The 19,630-nt window shown below is 42.5% G+C and overlaps 1 protein-coding gene across 2 annotated transcripts; it reads right to left on the bottom strand.

Annotated features, from left to right (window-relative positions):
• Nucleotides 1–90: 90 nt before the first annotated feature.
• Nucleotides 91–19,630, bottom strand: LOC120052425 (DCC-interacting protein 13-beta-like). 2 transcript variants are annotated; one of them, XM_038999309.1, is made up of 20 exons: nucleotides 19,520–19,630; nucleotides 15,045–15,143; nucleotides 12,629–12,688; nucleotides 12,149–12,220; nucleotides 11,013–11,100; nucleotides 10,845–10,886; nucleotides 10,686–10,744; nucleotides 6,479–6,625; nucleotides 6,081–6,316; nucleotides 5,062–5,250; nucleotides 4,889–4,931; nucleotides 4,624–4,680; nucleotides 3,293–3,387; nucleotides 3,001–3,156; nucleotides 2,842–2,894; nucleotides 2,553–2,727; nucleotides 2,397–2,433; nucleotides 1,934–2,089; nucleotides 1,752–1,799; nucleotides 91–1,563 (listed from the first exon to the last, which is right to left on the bottom strand). In XM_038999309.1, the coding sequence occupies exons 1-20, from the start codon at nucleotides 19,571–19,573 to the stop codon at nucleotides 1,432–1,434; spliced, it is 1,998 nt and encodes a 665-aa protein (XP_038855237.1). In that variant the 5' UTR covers nucleotides 19,574–19,630; the 3' UTR covers nucleotides 91–1,431. The 2 variants fall into 2 exon arrangements, with proteins under 2 accessions (XP_038855237.1, XP_038855238.1); XM_038999310.1 differs by lacking the exons at nucleotides 12,149–12,220; nucleotides 12,629–12,688.

Genomic DNA, 19,630 nt, shown 5'->3' on the forward strand with positions numbered 1-19,630 from the left:
TTTATCTGTGGATTAATTGTCAGAGTAGAGGACCTTGTGCCTTTCAGGTAAAATAACCCAATGTTTATATCCCAGGACAAATTAACTAGCAACAAGCTATCTAGCTAAATTGCCATACATGTGTAATGCTTTTCAACCTGTCCCCAAGTTAATATAGTTGGTTCAGAGTTTGTTTTGATATTTCAACCTGCATGCCCTGATCGAGTCTGGTGTGGGTGGTCAAAATCAACATGCGCGCAAGTGGTCTGGTCGGCATGTTAGGCCTTACAATACGACCGACTAAGAAAAACACCTATACTCAGACAAAACTCTGTAAAAGCTGTTTTAAAGTTGCCAATCATCTCGGCATGCAAGCAAACACCTTGGTCAACACTGAATGACCTCGCGGTCCACACAAAGTCGAGCTTTGACCTATTGTCGTTATTATTCCCCACTACAAAAACATCTTACATTCAGAAACAGCACATACATGACGTTTAGTATTGCAGGTTAATCAGGGCTAAGAGAACATACACGCAGGAATGCAATGCCCGATCAAAAGAAAATGCAATGCATCAGTGATTTCCCCTTTGCCATTAGTGTTTTGTTTCGATTTTCAGATTCTATGAAGCCAATAGAATTAAGGGCTAGATTCTATCAGATCTGCGCTAACCATCACCCGAATAGCAGTTGTTTTGACGGTGTCGGAGGTGGAACTGCGTTACAGCTGTCAAATCCACAAGCGGCTCCTTGCATTACCTTATCGCAGACACTGCCATGGAATGCAACGAAGTCACACCCAACTTTATATCTGACAAATCCCATGCAGCCGCGTTACAAGTTATCTAACATGCTATGTGGATGTCGGCCAACGTGGGTTAACACGCTATCCGATTGGCCTAAAACCCTTTCCTTTTCATTTTCCTTACTTTAGAATGCTGCATAACAACATCTGAAGTTAGTGCATTTTACTACAGACATCAAGCCTTTGGTTAAATAGAAACCTTGGAAGTGCAATATTGTCCTATAGGAATGATAGTTGTATATTAAGTGCTGCTGAAAAGTAAGATGTCATGGCCATCCATCTCTACACAATACTTCTACTGCAGCACAGACACAATGGTACCACTAAACTCAAAGTTATGAAATGTAAGTGTATTAGTGTTGGAGGTCCCAGTTTAAACTGACAGGGTGGCTGAGGATATTCATTCCACCAGTGAAAAAGAGTAAAATAACGTAAATAGTAAACCTAAACATTGTCCCTTTGTATAAGTACCTGTACGTCACTCTTGTGGTCATAAGGGATACACCATATAGACCCAGGAGTTTTTCCTGGTCCAGTGGTCAACAGGTAGTACCAGATTAAAGTCAGGGGTAGCGCTCCAGAGAACACCGAAACCCCACGTGAGGAGGTGTTTGTTGGGGGAACCTCAGACCCTCCCCTGGGCCTGGCTAGGCCTCAGACTCCTCCTCATCCGGTGCTCCTCCGTTAGCCGTGTTGCCTGTCTCGCTGTCCAGCAGGAGGAACTTGCCCTCGTTGGTCAGAGGCATGTTCTTCAACAGCTGGACTAGAGCCTCTGGGTCCTTTACACACACACACACACACACACACACACACACACACACACACACACACACACACACACACACACACACACACACACACACACACACACACACACACACACACACACACACACACACACACACACACACATACATTAGTGGGTTAGATTGAGAATGAATAAATTGAGATTGATTTAAAAACATACCTTCTTTGCCTCCATAATATCCTTCCCCAAGCTTATCGTGTAACATATCTGTGAATGAAGATGACACAAATTACATTGTGAAACAGATGAACCCATGACAAGTAAAAGACAAGTAAATTCACTGACTGAAGGCTCTGTGCCATAGTAAGCCCAACACATGAATGTGTGTTAAGATGCCTTACCTTCTCCCCCTCTGTGTTGCTCTCAAAGACAAAAGCACTAAAGGAGGGCTCTCCCTCCTCGTCATCCTCGCTCCAGTCTCGCCCCTCCACCACAAAGCCCATCAGCCTGCCGTTCTCCTGGTGGGCCACAAACTGGGTCACCTCCTGTAGCTGGAACTGTGAGGGAGGAAGAGGAGAGAGAGCAGGACCAATAATGATTAATTCATACTGAAACCTTAGTGCTATCACCAAGAGTGAAGCACTAGTGAACAGACAACATTACACTGATAAATACAGTATACTGCTGCGTTTACACAGATAGCCCAATTCTGATATTTTTCCACTAATTGTTCTTTTGACCAATCACATCAGATCTTTTTCAAAGCCGATCTGATTGGTCAGAAGACCAGTTAGTGGAAAAAAGATCAGAATTGGGCTGCCTGTGTAAACGCAGCCTACTAAGGTTACATTTTCAGGCCCTTACACCGATTCTTGTGACTTGTGTCTGGGGGTCAATCAACCTGTGGTAAAGATAACAAAAAAGAGAACACAATGAATCAACATAGTTGTCAGAAGCACAGTGGCAAGGTTAAACTCTGTAAGCACTTTCATGGGTCTGCTGTTTGACCGGTTACTGTACCTGAGACAGCTGCTCGTGACCATGAGATGGGACTCTGTGGTTCTGAAGATGTTGTGGATGGCTCGAGCCGCCAGCACCTGTCTCATGGCCTCATAGATCACTTCCTGGGTTTGTCCCGAACGCACCGCCATGGAGCCCAGGAACCGCACCGCAAACACCTGCTGCAGCAGGGAGTCTACACACACACACATGCAGACAGGCACACACATCAGGAGACAGAGAGGATCAGGGGATATGTAGTCCATAAAGAGTACAGTACTAATGAAAACTGGAATGGAGACACTCCTACCGTCGCTTTCAGGGGAGCAGTCATCGTCTGTTTCTCCGAAAGGGTTTGTACGCCTGTCAGCGAAGAAACACACACAATTAAACCCAGTTGAGCTATTATTGTACAAATCAGCGTACAAGAACTGGTTCTGACACGCCAGCCCTGTGGTGACGATCTTACCTCCCTCCGGCCCTGTTCTGGTCCTGGAACTCCGAGGCAGGCAACATGATGTCAAACTGGATGGGTGTCCCGGGAACTATCAGGTCCTCTGGCTCAGGAGCACTGGAGGTCTTCTGGGACGCACCGCTAGAGGACTGCATCCCACCTGGCTTAGCCCTGCAGAGAGAGGGAGGGAAATGAAGAGAGAGGAAGAGAAAAATAAGTGTACTATCAGAATTCCTGAAATAACACATGCATATATGTGTTATTTAAAAAAAAAGCAAGGTGTTTCCTCTGCATGATTGAGGCTAACCTGTCTGGGTTAGGTGAGCCCTCTCCTCTCTTCTCAAAGCTGGTGATGGGAGTGACCGCCTGAATGGCTGTCTGGTTCAGTCTGATGGCCACTGCCTAAAGAGGGGAACAGGGTGCAGTTTCTGTCATTACACTGTAATAATGATAAAAGTCCTAACATTATGCTCTGTGACTAACACATGGTGCCACAAGAGGGCGTAGTTTGGTTGATTATACTGGGGAAATTATTTAGTTTGAGGCAGGTATAGAAGTAGTCTGGGATCAAACCAACCTTCTTCACTGTCATCAATAGAGTATTAAAAGACTTACATAATACATAACAGGCTATGTACACCAATTAGGCCTATGAAAAGTATCAATTGGAAGCAGTACTTGACCTTACACTAACCCATCAGTTGTTTGCATCTTGCCAGAGTTGCTTCCTGGTTTGATTGGAATAAACAAATTACCCACGGGCACTAGGGAGCCATGAGGTCAGAGACGAAGTAACAGAACATACGATGCATTTGTTTATGTGTACAAATTAAGGCAAAGCATACTTCTGAACATGCAGAACCCGCTGGTGCACGCACACATATGCACCCACAAGCATGCATACACACACAGTATAGATAGAGCCTCTTAGTCTGTCTTGTTATGTGCATAGAGAATGGGTTTAAGTTCAACTGGGTGGAATCAGCAGCCTCTGATAATGGTGCCATCCAGATGTAGGATCTTCATTTGACCCAGTTTGCTACAACAGGAAAATAATCCTGACGCAACAGGACATGTGGATTATTATGTGGATTATAATTCATGTACATTTTTGTAGTGGTTGATACATTTTTCTTTAGGGCAAATCAAGTCTGACATTTCAAAGTGAAAATTGCAAACCTTTTAAAAACTGAAATACATTACAAGTTGGCATGTCCTGCTATGCAGTAAAATACAAAGTAACAAAAGAATGATCAAATTAAGATCTTTCATCTGTAAAACACCATATCCCAGTTTAGAGATATCCCATGGGAGCACAATCATCTCTAAAACAATCAGGAAATCTGCTAAAAACTAGACCAGACCAGAGCATAATCAGCCCCCTGCAAAGTCTCTAGGGCTATACTGGACTCTGGAAACATCCTGTCCTGTATCAGTCAATCACAGTGCCCTGCTGCTATTCATATAGAATGGGCTTGGTGTAAACATATATATATTTTTAAACATGTCTGTCTTCGCCTTATCACACACACAACAAAATATTGATTTATTCATTGTGACTTCTTTCAAGTGCTATTAAATATGACTGATTTACTACTTATCTCACTGTATTGATTAGAGAGAGTATATATAATGTACCTCAGGGTTGTCAGTCAGGTAGATCTGTCGGGAGATATTGTTCAAAGTGCAAATCCACTGGAGATGAGAAACGGAGGAAAGTATTAGACTCACATCCATTGCTCAACAAACATCAGACATTTCAAATAGCTCCTCTAATGCAGCTTGTGACAGGCAGGCAAGAAGAACTTTCATGAATGAAAACGTAACAATGGCTTTTAACACATGGATGAAAGAAACCTATGAAACAAACAGGTACAAAAGATTTGACTGGTATGATACATACTTCCTCATATTCCCTTTTGCTCTCTGCTTGTAGAATCATTGACCTGCAAAATCCCAATAACAAAATTAAAACACAACACTGTTTGTAGGCTCATAAGAAGTCTTCCTCACAAATCTGTGCGTGACCAGTGAGGGTCTTGGTGAGGATGAAGTGTGAATACTTAGCGTACATACGTTTTACCATTGGGGGAGGTGATCTGAAAACAGTAGCGTCTGTCCTCGCACTCTACGGCCATGACAGAGCTGTTATCCAGGTCTAGCACCATGCCCCCTGCCACTGCCCCTCGCGGCTGGCACATGAGGTTCCCTCCCTGGGTGAAGAAGTAAAGCCGGTCCCAGGCTGTGGTGACTAGGCCCGTCTTACTGTGGGGGAGCAGAAAAGGGTTGTATTCATTACTGCACACCATAGAAACAAATAGGTTAAACTTCTCCAACGTAAAACGAAAACAATAATTCAGGTAGTCCTTTCCGCCATTTGCTTCCATTTCGTTCCTAGTGAACACCACCCAGTTCACAGTGTTGGAGCAGCTGTCGTCTCCATGACTCAGCTACTAGAACTAAACATCTCAATCTGAAATCTAAAAGCAATCAGAAAGTGCTGACAGCTCAAATCGCAAAACTTTTTGTATGACTCAAATCTGTCCATAAAAAAAACGGAGAACTAATTATCTTTTGGCATAGCTGCGCTTGACAAGCATTTGAGACAGATGTGTCATTAAATAAAATGGCATTCTGCAGAACCTTTTATTTTGTGCTGCAGACATTTGTCAAAGACTGGCGATGTCTATGAGAAAAAGACTGTATTTGACAGCTCTGACACTTTACTAAATCACAACGTTAGTTCTGCAATTCTACCTCAAGCCAAGTTTTTCTTCTTATATTTAGCTATAATCGTAGCTGACAGCCCACCTTGCCAGAGCTGACAAACAAATTGTATTCACTGAAGTACAAAGAGTGTAACTTTGAGACAACTTGTAATTGTAGTTTGACACATTCATTAATGTTTCCTTTGATACGGAATAAAAACAAGACCTGCAGACAATAGTGTCACAATCGTTCACAATTTAACACATCCAGCTATAGCCTGAAAACATCAAACAAGGACAAGACATTGAACACTGACACACCAAATTGAAAAAAAGAGCATTGAATGAAGGACTGAGTGAATTGAACTTAATCAAACAGAGCCTTACTTCCTGATGTTGAGGTAGCCTGCCTTCTGTATGAGCGTGCGGTTGACAGGGGCGGGGTCGCGGTCAGGCATGTAGACCGTGTCCTCCATGGAGAGCAGCTCTCTCTGGGTCATACGCATGGCCTCAGCCTCTGAGTCTAACTGAGCCTCGATATTTTGTGTCATGCTGGACACTGACCCCAGGAAGCTGTCCATTTTCTTTGAAACTAGATCTATGCCTTTCTTATAGAAGTTGATCTGAGAGGGACACAAAGAGAGAAGACATTCATTGCTTCTCCAGTTCTGACTTGCTATAGGACCACAGCAGTGTGTGGTGTCCTGGTTTATTGCGGTAGGAGTAAAGAGTGTGTTGATATTGGGTTAACGACTTGCAATGTGGATTTGGGTGTGTGTTGGTACCTGGGCCTGTGTGTAACCAAGCATGGGCTCCAGCATGGCCACTCTCTTGCGGTACTGCAGGGCGTTGAGGGCACAATAATACTGCATGGAGGCCTGGTGCTGCTTCCTCCTGGAGTAGGCCACCTCCCCTACCAATTCGGCTTTCACCTGCACCATAACACAGTAGTTAATCACACACACACACACACACACGTACACACACACACGTACACACACACACACACACGTACACACACACACACACACACGCTCTTATCCGGTGCGACTTACAGGAGCGATTAGGGTTAAGTGCCTTGCTTAAGGGCACAGACAGATTGTGACCTTTCGGTTACTGGCCCAACACTCTTAACCTCTAGGCTACCTGTCCGCACACATATACCCAGCTAATCAGAGGGAGAGCTAAGTAGAGCAACATGATCTCTAAACTAACGTATGTCATGACCTCTCAACTATTATGAGGCAATGTTATCTATTGTACCAGTTTAACAGGTACTACCAGTGCATTGTTAACAGGTACTACCAGTGCATTGTTAACAGGTACTACCAGTGCATTGTTAACAGGTACTACCAGTGCATTGTTAACAGGTACTACCAGTGCATTGTTAACAGGTACTACCAGTGCATTGTTAACAGGTACTACCAGTGCATTGTTAACAGGTACTACCAGTGCATTGTTAACAGCTACTACCAGTGCATTGTTAACAGCTACTACCAGTGCGTTGTTAACAGGTACTACCAGTGCATTGTTAACAGGTACTACCAGTGCATTGTTAACAGGTACTACCAGTGCATTGTTAACAGCTACTACCAGTGCATTGTTAACAGCTACTACCAGTGCATTGTTAACAGCTACTACCAGTGCGTTGTTAACAGCTACTACCAGTGCATTGTTAACAGCTACTACCAGTGCATTGTTAACAGGTACTACCAGTGCATTGTTAACAGCTACTACCAGTGCATTGTTAACAGCTACTACCAGTGCATTGTTAACAGCTACTACCAGTGCATTGTTAACAGCTACTACCAGTGCATTGTTAACAGCTACTACCAGTGCATTGTTAACAGCTACTACCAGTGCATTGTTAACAGCTACTACCAGTGCGTTGTTAACAGCTACTACCAGTGCATTGTTAACAGCTACTACCAGTGCATTGTTAACAGCTACTACCAGTGCATTGTTAACAGCTACTACCAGTGCATTGTTAACAGCTACTACCAGTGCATTGTTAACAGGTACTACCAGTGCATTGTTAACAGGTACTACCAGTGCATTGTTAACAGCTACTACCAGTGCATTGTTAACAGCTACTACCAGTGCATTGTTAACAGCTACTACCAGTGCATTGTTAACAGGTACTACCAGTGCATTGTTAACAGGTACTACCAGTGCGTTGTTAACAGCTACTACCAGTGCGTTGTTAACAGCTACTACCAGTGCGTTGTTAACAGGTACTACCAGTGCGTTGTTAACAGGTACTACCAGTGCATTGTTAACAGGTACTACCAGTGCATTGTTAACAGGTACTACCAGTGCATTGTTAACAGGTACTACCAGTGCATTGTTAACAGGTACTACCATTGCATTGTTAACAGGTACTACCATTGCATTGTTAACAGGTACTACCAGTGCATTGTTAACAGGTACTACCAGTGCATTGTTAACAGGTACTACCAGTGCATTGTTAACAGGTACTACCAGTGCATTGTTAACAGGTACTACCAGTGCATTGTTAACAGGTACTACCAGTGCATTGTTAACAGGTACTACCAGTGCATTGTTAACAGGTACTACCAGTGCGTTGTTAACAGGTACTACCAGTGCATTGTTAACAGGTACTACCAGTGCATTGTTAACAGGTACTACCAGTGCATTGTTAACAGCTACTACCAGTGCATTGTTAACAGGTACTACCAGTGCATTGTTAACAGCTACTACCAGTGCATTGTTAACAGCTACTACCAGTGCATTGTTAACAGCTACTACCAGTGCATTGTTAACAGGTACTACCAGTGCGTTGTTAACAGGTACTACCAGTGCATTGTTAACAGCTACTACCAGTGCATTGTTAACAGCTACTACCAGTGCATTGTTAACAGGTACTACCAGTGCGTTGTTAACAGGTACTACCAGTGCATTGTTAACAGGTACTACCAGTGCATTGTTAACAGGTACTACCAGTGCATTGTTAACAGGTACTACCAGTGCATTGTTAACAGGTACTACCAGTGCATTGTTAACAGCTACTACCAGTGCGTTGTTAACAGCTACTACCAGTGCATTGTTAACAGGTACTACCAGTGCATTGTTAACAGCTACTACCAGTGCATTGTTAACAGCTACTACCAGTGCGTTGTTAACAGCTACTACCAGTGCGTTGTTAACAGCTACTACCAGTGCGTTGTTAACAGCTACTACCAGTGCATTGTTAACAGCTACTACCAGTGCATTGTTAACAGCTACTACCAGTGCATTGTTAACAGCTACTACCAGTGCATTGTTAACAGGTACTACCAGTGCATTGTTAACAGGTACTACCAGTGCGTTGTTAACAGGTACTACCAGTGCATTGTTAACAGGTACTACCAGTGCATTGTTAACAGCTACTACCAGTGCATTGTTAACAGGTACTACCAGTGCATTGTTAACAGGTACTACCAGTGCGTTGTTAACAGGTACTACCAGTGCGTTGTTAACAGCTACTACCAGTGCATTGTTAACAGCTACTACCAGTGCATTGTTAACAGGTACTACCAGTGCATTGTTAACAGGTACTACCAGTGCATTGTTAACAGGTACTACCAGTGCATTGTTAACAGCTACTACCAGTGCATTGTTAACAGGTACTACCAGTGCATTGTTAACAGCTACTACCAGTGCATTGTTAACAGCTACTACCAGTGCATTGTTAACAGGTACTACCAGTGCATTGTTAACAGGTACTACCAGTGCATTGTTAACAGGTACTACCAGTGCATTGTTAACAGGTACTAGCCGTGCATTGTTAACAGGTACTACCAGTGCATTGTTAACAGGTACTACCAGTGCATTGTTAACAGGTACTACCAGTGCATTGTTAACAGGTACTACCAGTGCATTGTTAACAGGTACTACCAGTGCATTGTTAACAGCTACTACCAGTGCGTTGTTAACAGCTACTACCAGTGCGTTGTTAACAGCTACTACCAGTGCATTGTTAACAGGTACTACCAGTGCATTGTTAACAGCTACTACCAGTGCATTGTTAACAGCTACTACCAGTGCGTTGTTAACAGCTACTACCAGTGCGTTGTTAACAGGTACTACCAGTGTGTTGTTAACAGCTACTACCAGTGCGTTGTTAACAGCTACTACCAGTGCATTGTTAACAGGTACTACCAGTGCATTGTTAACAGGTACTACCATTGCATTGTTAACAGGTACTACCAGTGCATTGTTAACAGGTACTACCAGTGCATTGTTAACAGGTACTACCAGTGCATTGTTAACAGGTACTACCAGTGCATTGTTAACAGGTACTACCAGTGCATTGTTAACAGGTACTACCAGTGCATTGTTAACAGGTACTACCAGTGCATTGTTAACAGGTACTACCAGTGCATTGTTAACAGGTACTACCAGTGCATTGTTAACAGGTACTACCAGTGCATTGTTAACAGGTACTACCAGTGCATTGTTAACAGGTACTACCAGTGCATTGTTAACAGGTACTACCAGTGCATTGTTAACAGGTACTACCAGTGCATTGTTAACAGGTACTACCAGTGCATTGTTAACAGGTACTACCAGTGCATTGTTAACAGGTACTACCAGTGCATTGTTAACAGGTACTACCAGTGCGTTGTTAACAGGTACTACCAGTGCGTTGTTAACAGGTACTACCAGTGCGTTGTTAACAGGTACTACCAGTGCATTGTTAACAGGTACTACCAGTGCATTGTTAACAGCTACTACCAGTGCATTGTTAACAGGTACTACCAGTGCATTGTTAACAGGTACTACCAGTGCATTGTTAACAGGTACTACCAGTGCATTGTTAACAGGTACTACCAGTGCATTGTTAACAGCTACTACCAGTGCATTGTTAACAGCTACTACCAGTGCATTGTTAACAGGTACTACCAGTGCATTGTTAACAGGTACTACCAGTGCATTGTTGTACTGTTAGAGATTTGGCTAGTATAGGTCTCATACAGTCCCCATCACTACCTTCTCATTCTCCTTCTTCTTGGGCAGTCTGCTGTACTTGACCATGGCAGCCTCATGCTCTGTGAGGGGGAAGGAGTGGACATGAGCTGAGACGGTCAGCTACTGTATAATACCAACTCCAAAACAAAATCATATCAAATTTGAGAAACCCATACATACCATCAGAGGCGATGCCAAATATTTCTCTCAATGTGCTTATCTCTGAGAAGTCAAATACAGATTCAGTGTCAAAAACCATGACAAATCACAAAACCAGAATCAATCACATACAGATTACATTCAAAATGAGTGAAAGCAACAGGCTGATGAGCAAGTGTTTGTGTCTACCTGTAAGGTCCTTCTCTCTGAACTGGATCATGGGAAAGATCATCCTGTCAGCCATCTGAGTGGCCAGCTCTGAGTGTAGTGTATTCAGCTGGGGAGAAGAGAGAACTAAATTACCCAGAGGCACCCTGAAAACAGCAGGGGTTGATTGATTGTGGTTCAAAAGGAAGTTGAAAAGCAGTTCATTCAAATTACTGATCATCACACAGACAAATCCCTACTGTGTAATTGAGAACCAGTCAAAACACATTTTCTTGGTCTGAAGATGAATCTCATCCTGTAATTTCTTACCAATATAAAGCATATACCCTATGCAGCTATCCTCGACTTGGACTGGTTCATTTCACTATCAAGTCATATTCAAAGAAGCCAAATTCAGATAAGTGCTAAACCATCTACCAAGTAAACACACAGTGGTGTACAACACCTGCAGTAGTGTGAACCTAAGGTCAGAGCAGGATTAGGTGTAATCTGCAGGAAGATGGATGCATTCTTTAGGCCTGTGTAGTTAGGCCAGAAGGGCAAACAATGACTGCTCTAATGCCTCTCCAGCACAGGCTAGCCAGCCAGGCCCACAGACCCCCTATGGCTCAATCCATCTGTCTAAAGTAACAGTTTTTACATTTCAGTAGACACTCTTATCCAGAGCGATTTACAGGAGCAATTACGGTTAAGTGCCTTGCGCAAGGGCACATTGACATTTTTTCCCACATAGTCGGCTGGGGGATTCGACCTTTCAGTTACTGGCCCAAAGCTCTTAACCACTAGACTACACCTCCACCTCCAGGAAAGCCAGAGTGATTCTCTACCTGGCTGTACCGCAACTGGTCTCTCTACCTCATCCTGGAGGCCATAGCCTCTACAGAGAGCTGGTGAATGTTCTAATGTTGAAACGGGTCAGTTGTAATGACGAGGGAAAGCCTATAATTCAACTTCCAATGCATACAATTGTGACAGGGTATTTGGGGAATATTTTATCCACCTCCATATATTCCATGACTGTTGCACACATCCACACACTGTCGTTGACACTCACTCTTCTCAGACCAGAAACTCCTACATGCACACAAACCCTCCCTGTGTAAACAGCATGCTCACAAACCCAGTAACACAAACATGCACAGATGCACTAGCCTCACCTCCCCCACAGTTTTTGCAAATTGCTGCAGTGTGCTGATCACCTCCTCGTCACCTTTACCAAGGGCAAAATTCTGAAGAAAACAATACGTGACTTAAAAATGTCATAAAACACTGAATTTAGCACATTCCAAATAAACATTGAGGCTATGATGTTAGAAATACTAAATTGCCATCAAATTGCTGGCATGCTGCTCTCTCCTGTAAAGGGACAATATGCTAACACATCCAATGGTAGAAGTCTTATTTAGTTATTAGATCCCCATTAGCTGTTGCTATTGCAGCAGCTACTCTACCTGGGGTCCACACAAAACGTAAAAAAATGACATAATACAGAATATTAATGGACAAGAAGAGCTCAAGGACAGAACTACATACATTTAAAGTCTTATGCTTTCTGAAATAATGCTAGGTAACAGGTATATCGCAATACACTGCAGTTAAGTACATGAGCGTTGTCCAATATTCTCAATAAGACATACTTGCTTCTCATACTCCAGTAGCTGTCTGGACAGCTGTTCTGTAGCCAATCCCATCTCACTCTGAAGAACACAGGAAGTGATGTCATTAGCAGTTTATCCTCTGGATGACCCGTCTTACAGGAAACTAACTCTCAGAAACTGCACACATCATGCAAACTAAGCTATTGTATCCTCACATAAAGAATCAATGACTTCAAATTGGATTGGACTAGGCTTGGGCGGTATACCATATAAACCGTATACTGGGGAACTTGGAAATAGCCACGGGATGGTTTTTCCCAATACTGTCAATACCGTAGAAACCATTTATTTGAAGTTTTTCAATAAATTGTCATATTTGTAGGTATTTAAGTAAATACCTGCAGTCAACTTGTGCAATGTATTAGGAGATACAGCAGATCACAATGTCACTGATGACATTATGAAGCTTACTTTTTTCCTCAGCACAGTTGAGCCAGTCACACCTTTGTTTGTAAATAGCACAATAGGGGAAAGAGGGAGCGGGTGAGTTCAGCTGTGTATTGACAGGGGTCGCGTTTTATTGGATGTCAGTGTTTTTTTTCTTCAATAGAGTGATCAGGGATGTGCAAATATAGTTTTCCTTCAAAGAAAATACATTAGTGCAACACATTTGACAGAAAAATATTTTTCATCAGATGACAACACTATTTGGCCGGCAGCCACACAAGTAAATGCGCTGGTATTTTTTTTTGCAAAAACGATGCATGGCCGTCATATTTCTAATGTTTAGGCCCATCATAGAAATAATGTAGTAACCTACATTTACTAATGTTTTGCCTAAAGTTAATCTTGCATTTTAACTGAGAAAAATAGGCTGGTTACACCAAGAAAAGTACTGGAGAAAAGAAGCTACACATCAGTGGGAGCGCTGTCTGTTGATATACTACACATCAGTGGGAGCGCTGTCTGTTGATATACTACACATCAGTTGGAACGCTGTCTGTTGATATACTACACATCAGTGGGAGCGCTGTCTGTTGATATACTACACATCAGTGGGAGCGCTGTCTGTTGATATACTACACATCAGTGGGAGCGCTGTCTGTTGATATACTACACATCAGTGGGAGCGCTGTCTGTTGATATACTACACATCAGTTGGAACGCTGTCTGTAGATATACTACACATCAGTGGGAGCGCTGTCTGTTGATATACTACACATCAGTGGGAGCGCTGTCTGTTGATATACTACACATCAGTGGGAGCGCTGTCTGTTGATATACTACACATCAGTGGGAACGCTGTCTGTTGATATACTACACATCAGTGGGAGCGCTGTCTGTTGATATACTACACATCAGTGGGAGCGCTGTCTGTTGATATACTACACATCAGTCAGAGCGCTGTCTGTTGATATACTACACATCAGTGGGAGCGCTGTCTGTTGATATACTACACATCAGTGGGAGCGCTGTCTGTTGATATACTACACATCAGTTGGAGCGCTGTCTGTTGATATACTACACATCAGTGGGAGCGCTGTCTGTTGATATACTACACATCAGTGGGAGCGCTGTCTGTTGATATACTACACATCAGTGGGAGCGCTGTCTGTTGATATACTACACATCAGTGGGAGCGCTGTCTGTTGATATACTACACATCAGTTGGAGCGCTGTCTGTTGATATACTACACATCAGTTGGAGCGCTGTCTGTTGATATACTACACATCAGTGGGAGCGCTGTCTGTTGATATACTACACATCAGTCAGAGCGCTGTCTGTTGATATACTACACATCAGTTAGAGCGCTGTCTGTTGATATACTACACATCAGTCGGAACGCTGTCTGTCGTGTTAGCTTTCTTCCGTGTTTGAGAAGTCAAAGCCCTTTGGATGAGTTCTGTACAGCTGCCACTGCTATCTTGAATTCCTTGTTTTTTTCTGCTCTCTGTTCTCACCTGTCTTCTCCTCCCCCATCTTCTCTGAGCAGAGCAGGCAGGCCCGTTTCCCTAGCGACTCCAGACTCCACACAGACACAGTGTGAACACACGCTGCTCCAGAGCCAGTACTGAATGAGTCAAAACTTTGTTCATTTGCACAATGTCTCTCGTTCACATTCGCTTGAAAATGTACAAACTCACCAAACATGACATTCGGTAGCTCCTACAAATATATGTATAACTTTATGAGCTGGATTGCCCATCTTTGCAATTTGTTTATTTTCATTTGGGATCGTTAGCATATATTAGTGAGCAGCCTCCATGGAAATTATCTATTGTGCTAATTGTTATCATTCTGGTAATAGACCCCCAACGCACTATTTTGGCTCCCCCTTGTGTACTAAGCCTGTAATACCGTAAATTCCAGGGTGAGAGAAGGATGGTATGACAATATGAAAATCTGGATACCGCCCAACCCTAGATTGCATGTGTGTGCCTATGTGCGTGTTACCTGGGCTCCATACACCCTCTGCATGGACTGAAGCAGCTGGTTGGTGTAGTCTGTGAGCGTCCCTGCATCCTCCTCAAACACACTGAGCAAGGAGCGAGTCTGTAGAGAAGAGAAGGACACACAGAAACCTATGACAAGTGGCAGACAGACAGGCAGGCAATGTGGCAATGGAATAAACAGACAGGCAGGCAGAAGGGAGGCAGCCAGCCAGACACTAGACAGATTGAAAAATGCTGACATAGACCAAATGAGGGATAAGCTTTTAAGACATTCAGCCTGTAATTGTCTGGAGACCGGCGCAGTGTGGTAAGCTGGTATGGGTGCGGCAAAGAGGCACACACCTTTATTTAATGATTTATACTGCTGAAGTCAGAAATGTACATACACTTATGTTGGAGTCATTAAAACTTGTTGTTTTCAACCACTCCACAAATATCTTGTTAACAAACTATAGTTTTGGCAAGTCGGTTAGGACATCTACTTTATGAATGACACAAATAATTTTTCCAACAATTGTTTACAGACAGATTATTTCACTTAGAATTCACTGTATTACAATTCCAGTGGGTAAGAAGTTTACATACACTAAGTTGACTGTGCCTTTAAACAGCTTGGAAAATTCCAGAAAATTATGTCATGGCTTTAGGAGCTTCTGATAGGCTAATTGACATCATTTGAGTCAATTGGAGGTGTACCTGTGGATGTATTTCAAGGCCTACCTTCAAACTCAGTGCCTCTTTGCTTGACATCATGGGAAATCAAAAGAAATCAGCCAAGACCTCAGAAAACAATTGGAGACCTCCACAAGGCTGGTTCATCCCTGGGGGCAATTTCCAAACGCCTGAAGGTACCACGTTCATCTATACAAACAATAGTACGCAAGTATAAACACCATGGGACTACGCAGCCGTCATACCGCTCAGGAAGGAGACGTGTTCTGTCTCCTAGAGATGAATGTACTTCGGTGCGAAAAGTGCAAATCAATCCCAGAACAACAGCAAAGGACATTGTGAAGATGCTGGAGGAAACAGGTACAAAAGTATCTATATCCACAGTAAAACGAGTCCTGTATCGACATAACCTGAAAGGCCGTTCAGCAAGGAAGAAGCCACTGCTCCAAAACCGCCATAAAAAAGCCAGACTAAGGTTTGCAACTGCACATGGGGACAAAGATCACACTTTTTGGAGAATTGTCTTCTGGTCTGATGAAACAAAAATAGAACTGATTGGCCATAATGACCATCATTATGTTTGGAGGAAAAAGGGGAGGCTTGCAAGCCGGAGAACACCATACCAACCGTGAAGCACATGGGTGGCAGCATCATGTTGTGGGGGTGCCTTGCTGCAGGAGGGACTGGTGCACTTCACAAAATAGATGGCATCATGAGGCAGGAAAATTATGTGAAAGTATTGAAGCAACATTTCAAGACATTAGTCAGGAAGTTAAAGCTTGGTCGCAAATGGGTCTTCCAAATGGACAATGACCCCAAGCATACTTCCAAAGTTGTGGCAAAATGGCTTAAGGATAACAAAGTCAAGGTATTGGAGTGGCCATCACAAAGCCCTGACCTCAATCGTACAGAAAATTTGTGGGCAGAACTGAAAAGGCGTGTGCGAGCAAAGAGGCCTACAAACCTGACTCAGTTTCACCAGCTCTGTCAGGAGGAATGGGCCAAAATGCACCCAACTTATTGTGGAAGGCTACCCGAAACATTTGACCCAAGTCAAACAATTTAAAGGCAATGCTACCAAATACTAATTTAGTGTATGTAAACTTCTGACCCACTGGGAATGTGATGGAATAAATCAAATCTGAAATAAATCATTCTCTCTAATATTATTCTGACATTTCACATTCTTAAAATAAAGTGGTGATCCTAACTGACCTAAATCAGGGAATTTTTACTAGGATTAAATGTCAGGAATTGTGAAAAACTGAGTTTAAATGTATTTGGCTCAGGTGTATGTAAACTTCCGACTTAAACTGTATTTACACACCATTTGTAGGCCTAGCCCCTTTATTCATAAATATGCTGATTTGAAATGTGACTTTCTAGTCCCTCACTCACTCAAATTGATTCCATGATTTGAATAGGAAGAACTATTCTGAAATATGCAGAGCAAGAAAAGCCACAGGCATACAGTACCAGTCAAAAGTTTGGACACCTACTTTTTCTTTATTTGTATTATTTTCTACATTGTAGAATAATAGTGAAGACATCAAAACTATGAAATAACACATATTGAATCATTTAGTAACCAAAAAAGTGTTAACCAAATCTAAATATATTTTATATTTCAGATTCTTCAAAGTAGCCACCCTTTGCCTTGATGACAGCTTTGCACTCTCTTGGCATTCTCTCAACCAGCTTTATGAGGTAGTCACCTGGAATGCATTTCAATTAACAGGTGTGCCTTGTTAAAACGTTAATTTGTGGAATTTCTTTCCTTAATGCGTTTGAGCCAATCAGTTGTGTTGTGACAAGGTTTTTATTTAACCTTTATTTAAGGTAGGGATGGTATACAGAAGTTAGCCCTATTTGGTAAAAGACCAAGTCCATATTATGGCAAGAACAGCTAAAATAAGCAAAGAAAACCAACAGTCCATCATTACTTTAAGACATGAAGGTCAGTCAATCCGGAAAATGTCAAGAACTTTGAAAGTATCTTCAAGTACAGTCTCAAAAACCATCAAGCGCTATGATGAAACTGTCTCATGTGGACCGCCACAGGAAAGGAAGACCCAGACTTACCTCTGCTTCAGAGGATAAGTTCATTAGAGTTAACTGCACCTCAGATTGCAGCCCAAATAAATACTTCAGAGTTCAAGTAACAGACCCATCTCAACATCAACTGTTCAGAGGAGGTTGCGTGAATCAGTCCTTCAAAATCACATTTCTGCAAAGAAACCACTACTAAAGGACACCAATAATAAGAAGAGACTTGCTTGGGCCAAAAGACATGAGCAATGGACATTGCAATGGACAATTCAAGGCACGCTTAACCAGCATGGCTTCCACAGCATTCTGCAGCGATACGCCATCCCATCTGGTTTGTGCTTAGTGGGACTATAATTTTTTTTCAACAGGACAATGACCCAACACATCTCCATCAAGAAGGAGAGTGATGAAGTGCTGCATCAGATGACTTGGCCTCCACAATCACCAGACCTCAACCCAATTGTTTGGGATGAGATAGTTTGGGATGAGTTGGACCGCAGAGTGAAGGAAAAGTTGCCAACAAGTGTTAAACATTCCAGGTGAAGATGGTTGAGAGAATGCCAAGAGTGTCATCAAAGCAAAGAGTGGCTAGCTTGAAAAATCTCAAATATAAAATATATTTTGACTTGCTTTACTATTTTTGGGTTACTACACGATTCCATGTGTTATGTCATAGTTTCGATGTCTTCACTATTATTCTACAATGCAGAAAATAGTACAAATAAAGAAAAACCTTTGAATGAGTAGGCGTGTCCAAACTTTTGACTGGTACTGTATGTTGAACTTAAACTCAAAGGACCTAGTCGTAAACTACATACATATTTAAGATACAACATCATTTAAGTGCATGTAATATGCTTGATTTTTTGACACAGCTTATTATAGCATAAGTGCCAGTGTAGCCTGGCCTAAAGAAATGTAGCCTAAATTTGGTTGTATCTGCAAGTGGAAAATATCAATTAGACTCTTTGCCTAACTGTTATTAGAATACGTGTAATTAAGACAGTGTTATAAAGTTTGATTAAGAGTTTGATTAATAACAGTCGGCTACAAATATTAACTGAATTACATTCCCACACCACCAAACCTATTAGGTTTGGACAATTAGGACAATTAGGTTTAGTCAGTGCCTCAAATCCTGACTGAAATATATTTCAGATTGCAGTCCCATAGCTGGGAAGTTTAGGCTATTGACCAATTCCAATGGATTCCCATACTCAGAAACCTCTACAACAGCCCGTAAAATAGGCCGAGGCCCCAACTCGGGGGCTTTTAAAAAACAACATATATGAACACTTCCGTCAAACAAATCATCCATGTAATTCGCAAAACATAATGGTCTACACTACAGAAGACTGTGACTGTCACAATAAACAACCAGTCGTTGTTCTGATGCACACTGTTTTATCAACAGCCAACTACAGGCCGGGCGATGCGCAACTCATCACGTCACTGCTCACACTAGAAAGGGAAAGGCATTCTCGAATCTCGAGCAATATGCAAATTTTAGGCGACATTTGTTTCTGATAGGAATTAGGTACGACTTGTGACACATTGTATCGGATACATAGCCAATGCGCGAGTGTGCAACTGCGGAATAGTGTACATTTCCAAAACAATGAGCCAATTCAAAGCTGTCATCGTCGAGTTGAGTAAATAGCCTACAACAGTGGAGCTGGTTTAGCCAATTTCACATCTCCTACAAGACCTTTCCTCTCAATAACGGCACATAACATAAACATAGTATTGACCCACCTGAGGACTGTCCTGCAAAGCCTCTTCTAAAAGCAACGTATGGACGGCTGGCATCTTGTTCACAGCGAAGAGAACGGACTTGAATTATTTAGCGCGTGGACTCTCTTTCCC

This window comes from Salvelinus namaycush, chromosome 8 (genome assembly GCF_016432855.1).
Source record: "Salvelinus namaycush isolate Seneca chromosome 8, SaNama_1.0, whole genome shotgun sequence".
Lineage (NCBI taxonomy): Eukaryota > Metazoa > Chordata > Actinopteri > Salmoniformes > Salmonidae > Salvelinus > Salvelinus namaycush.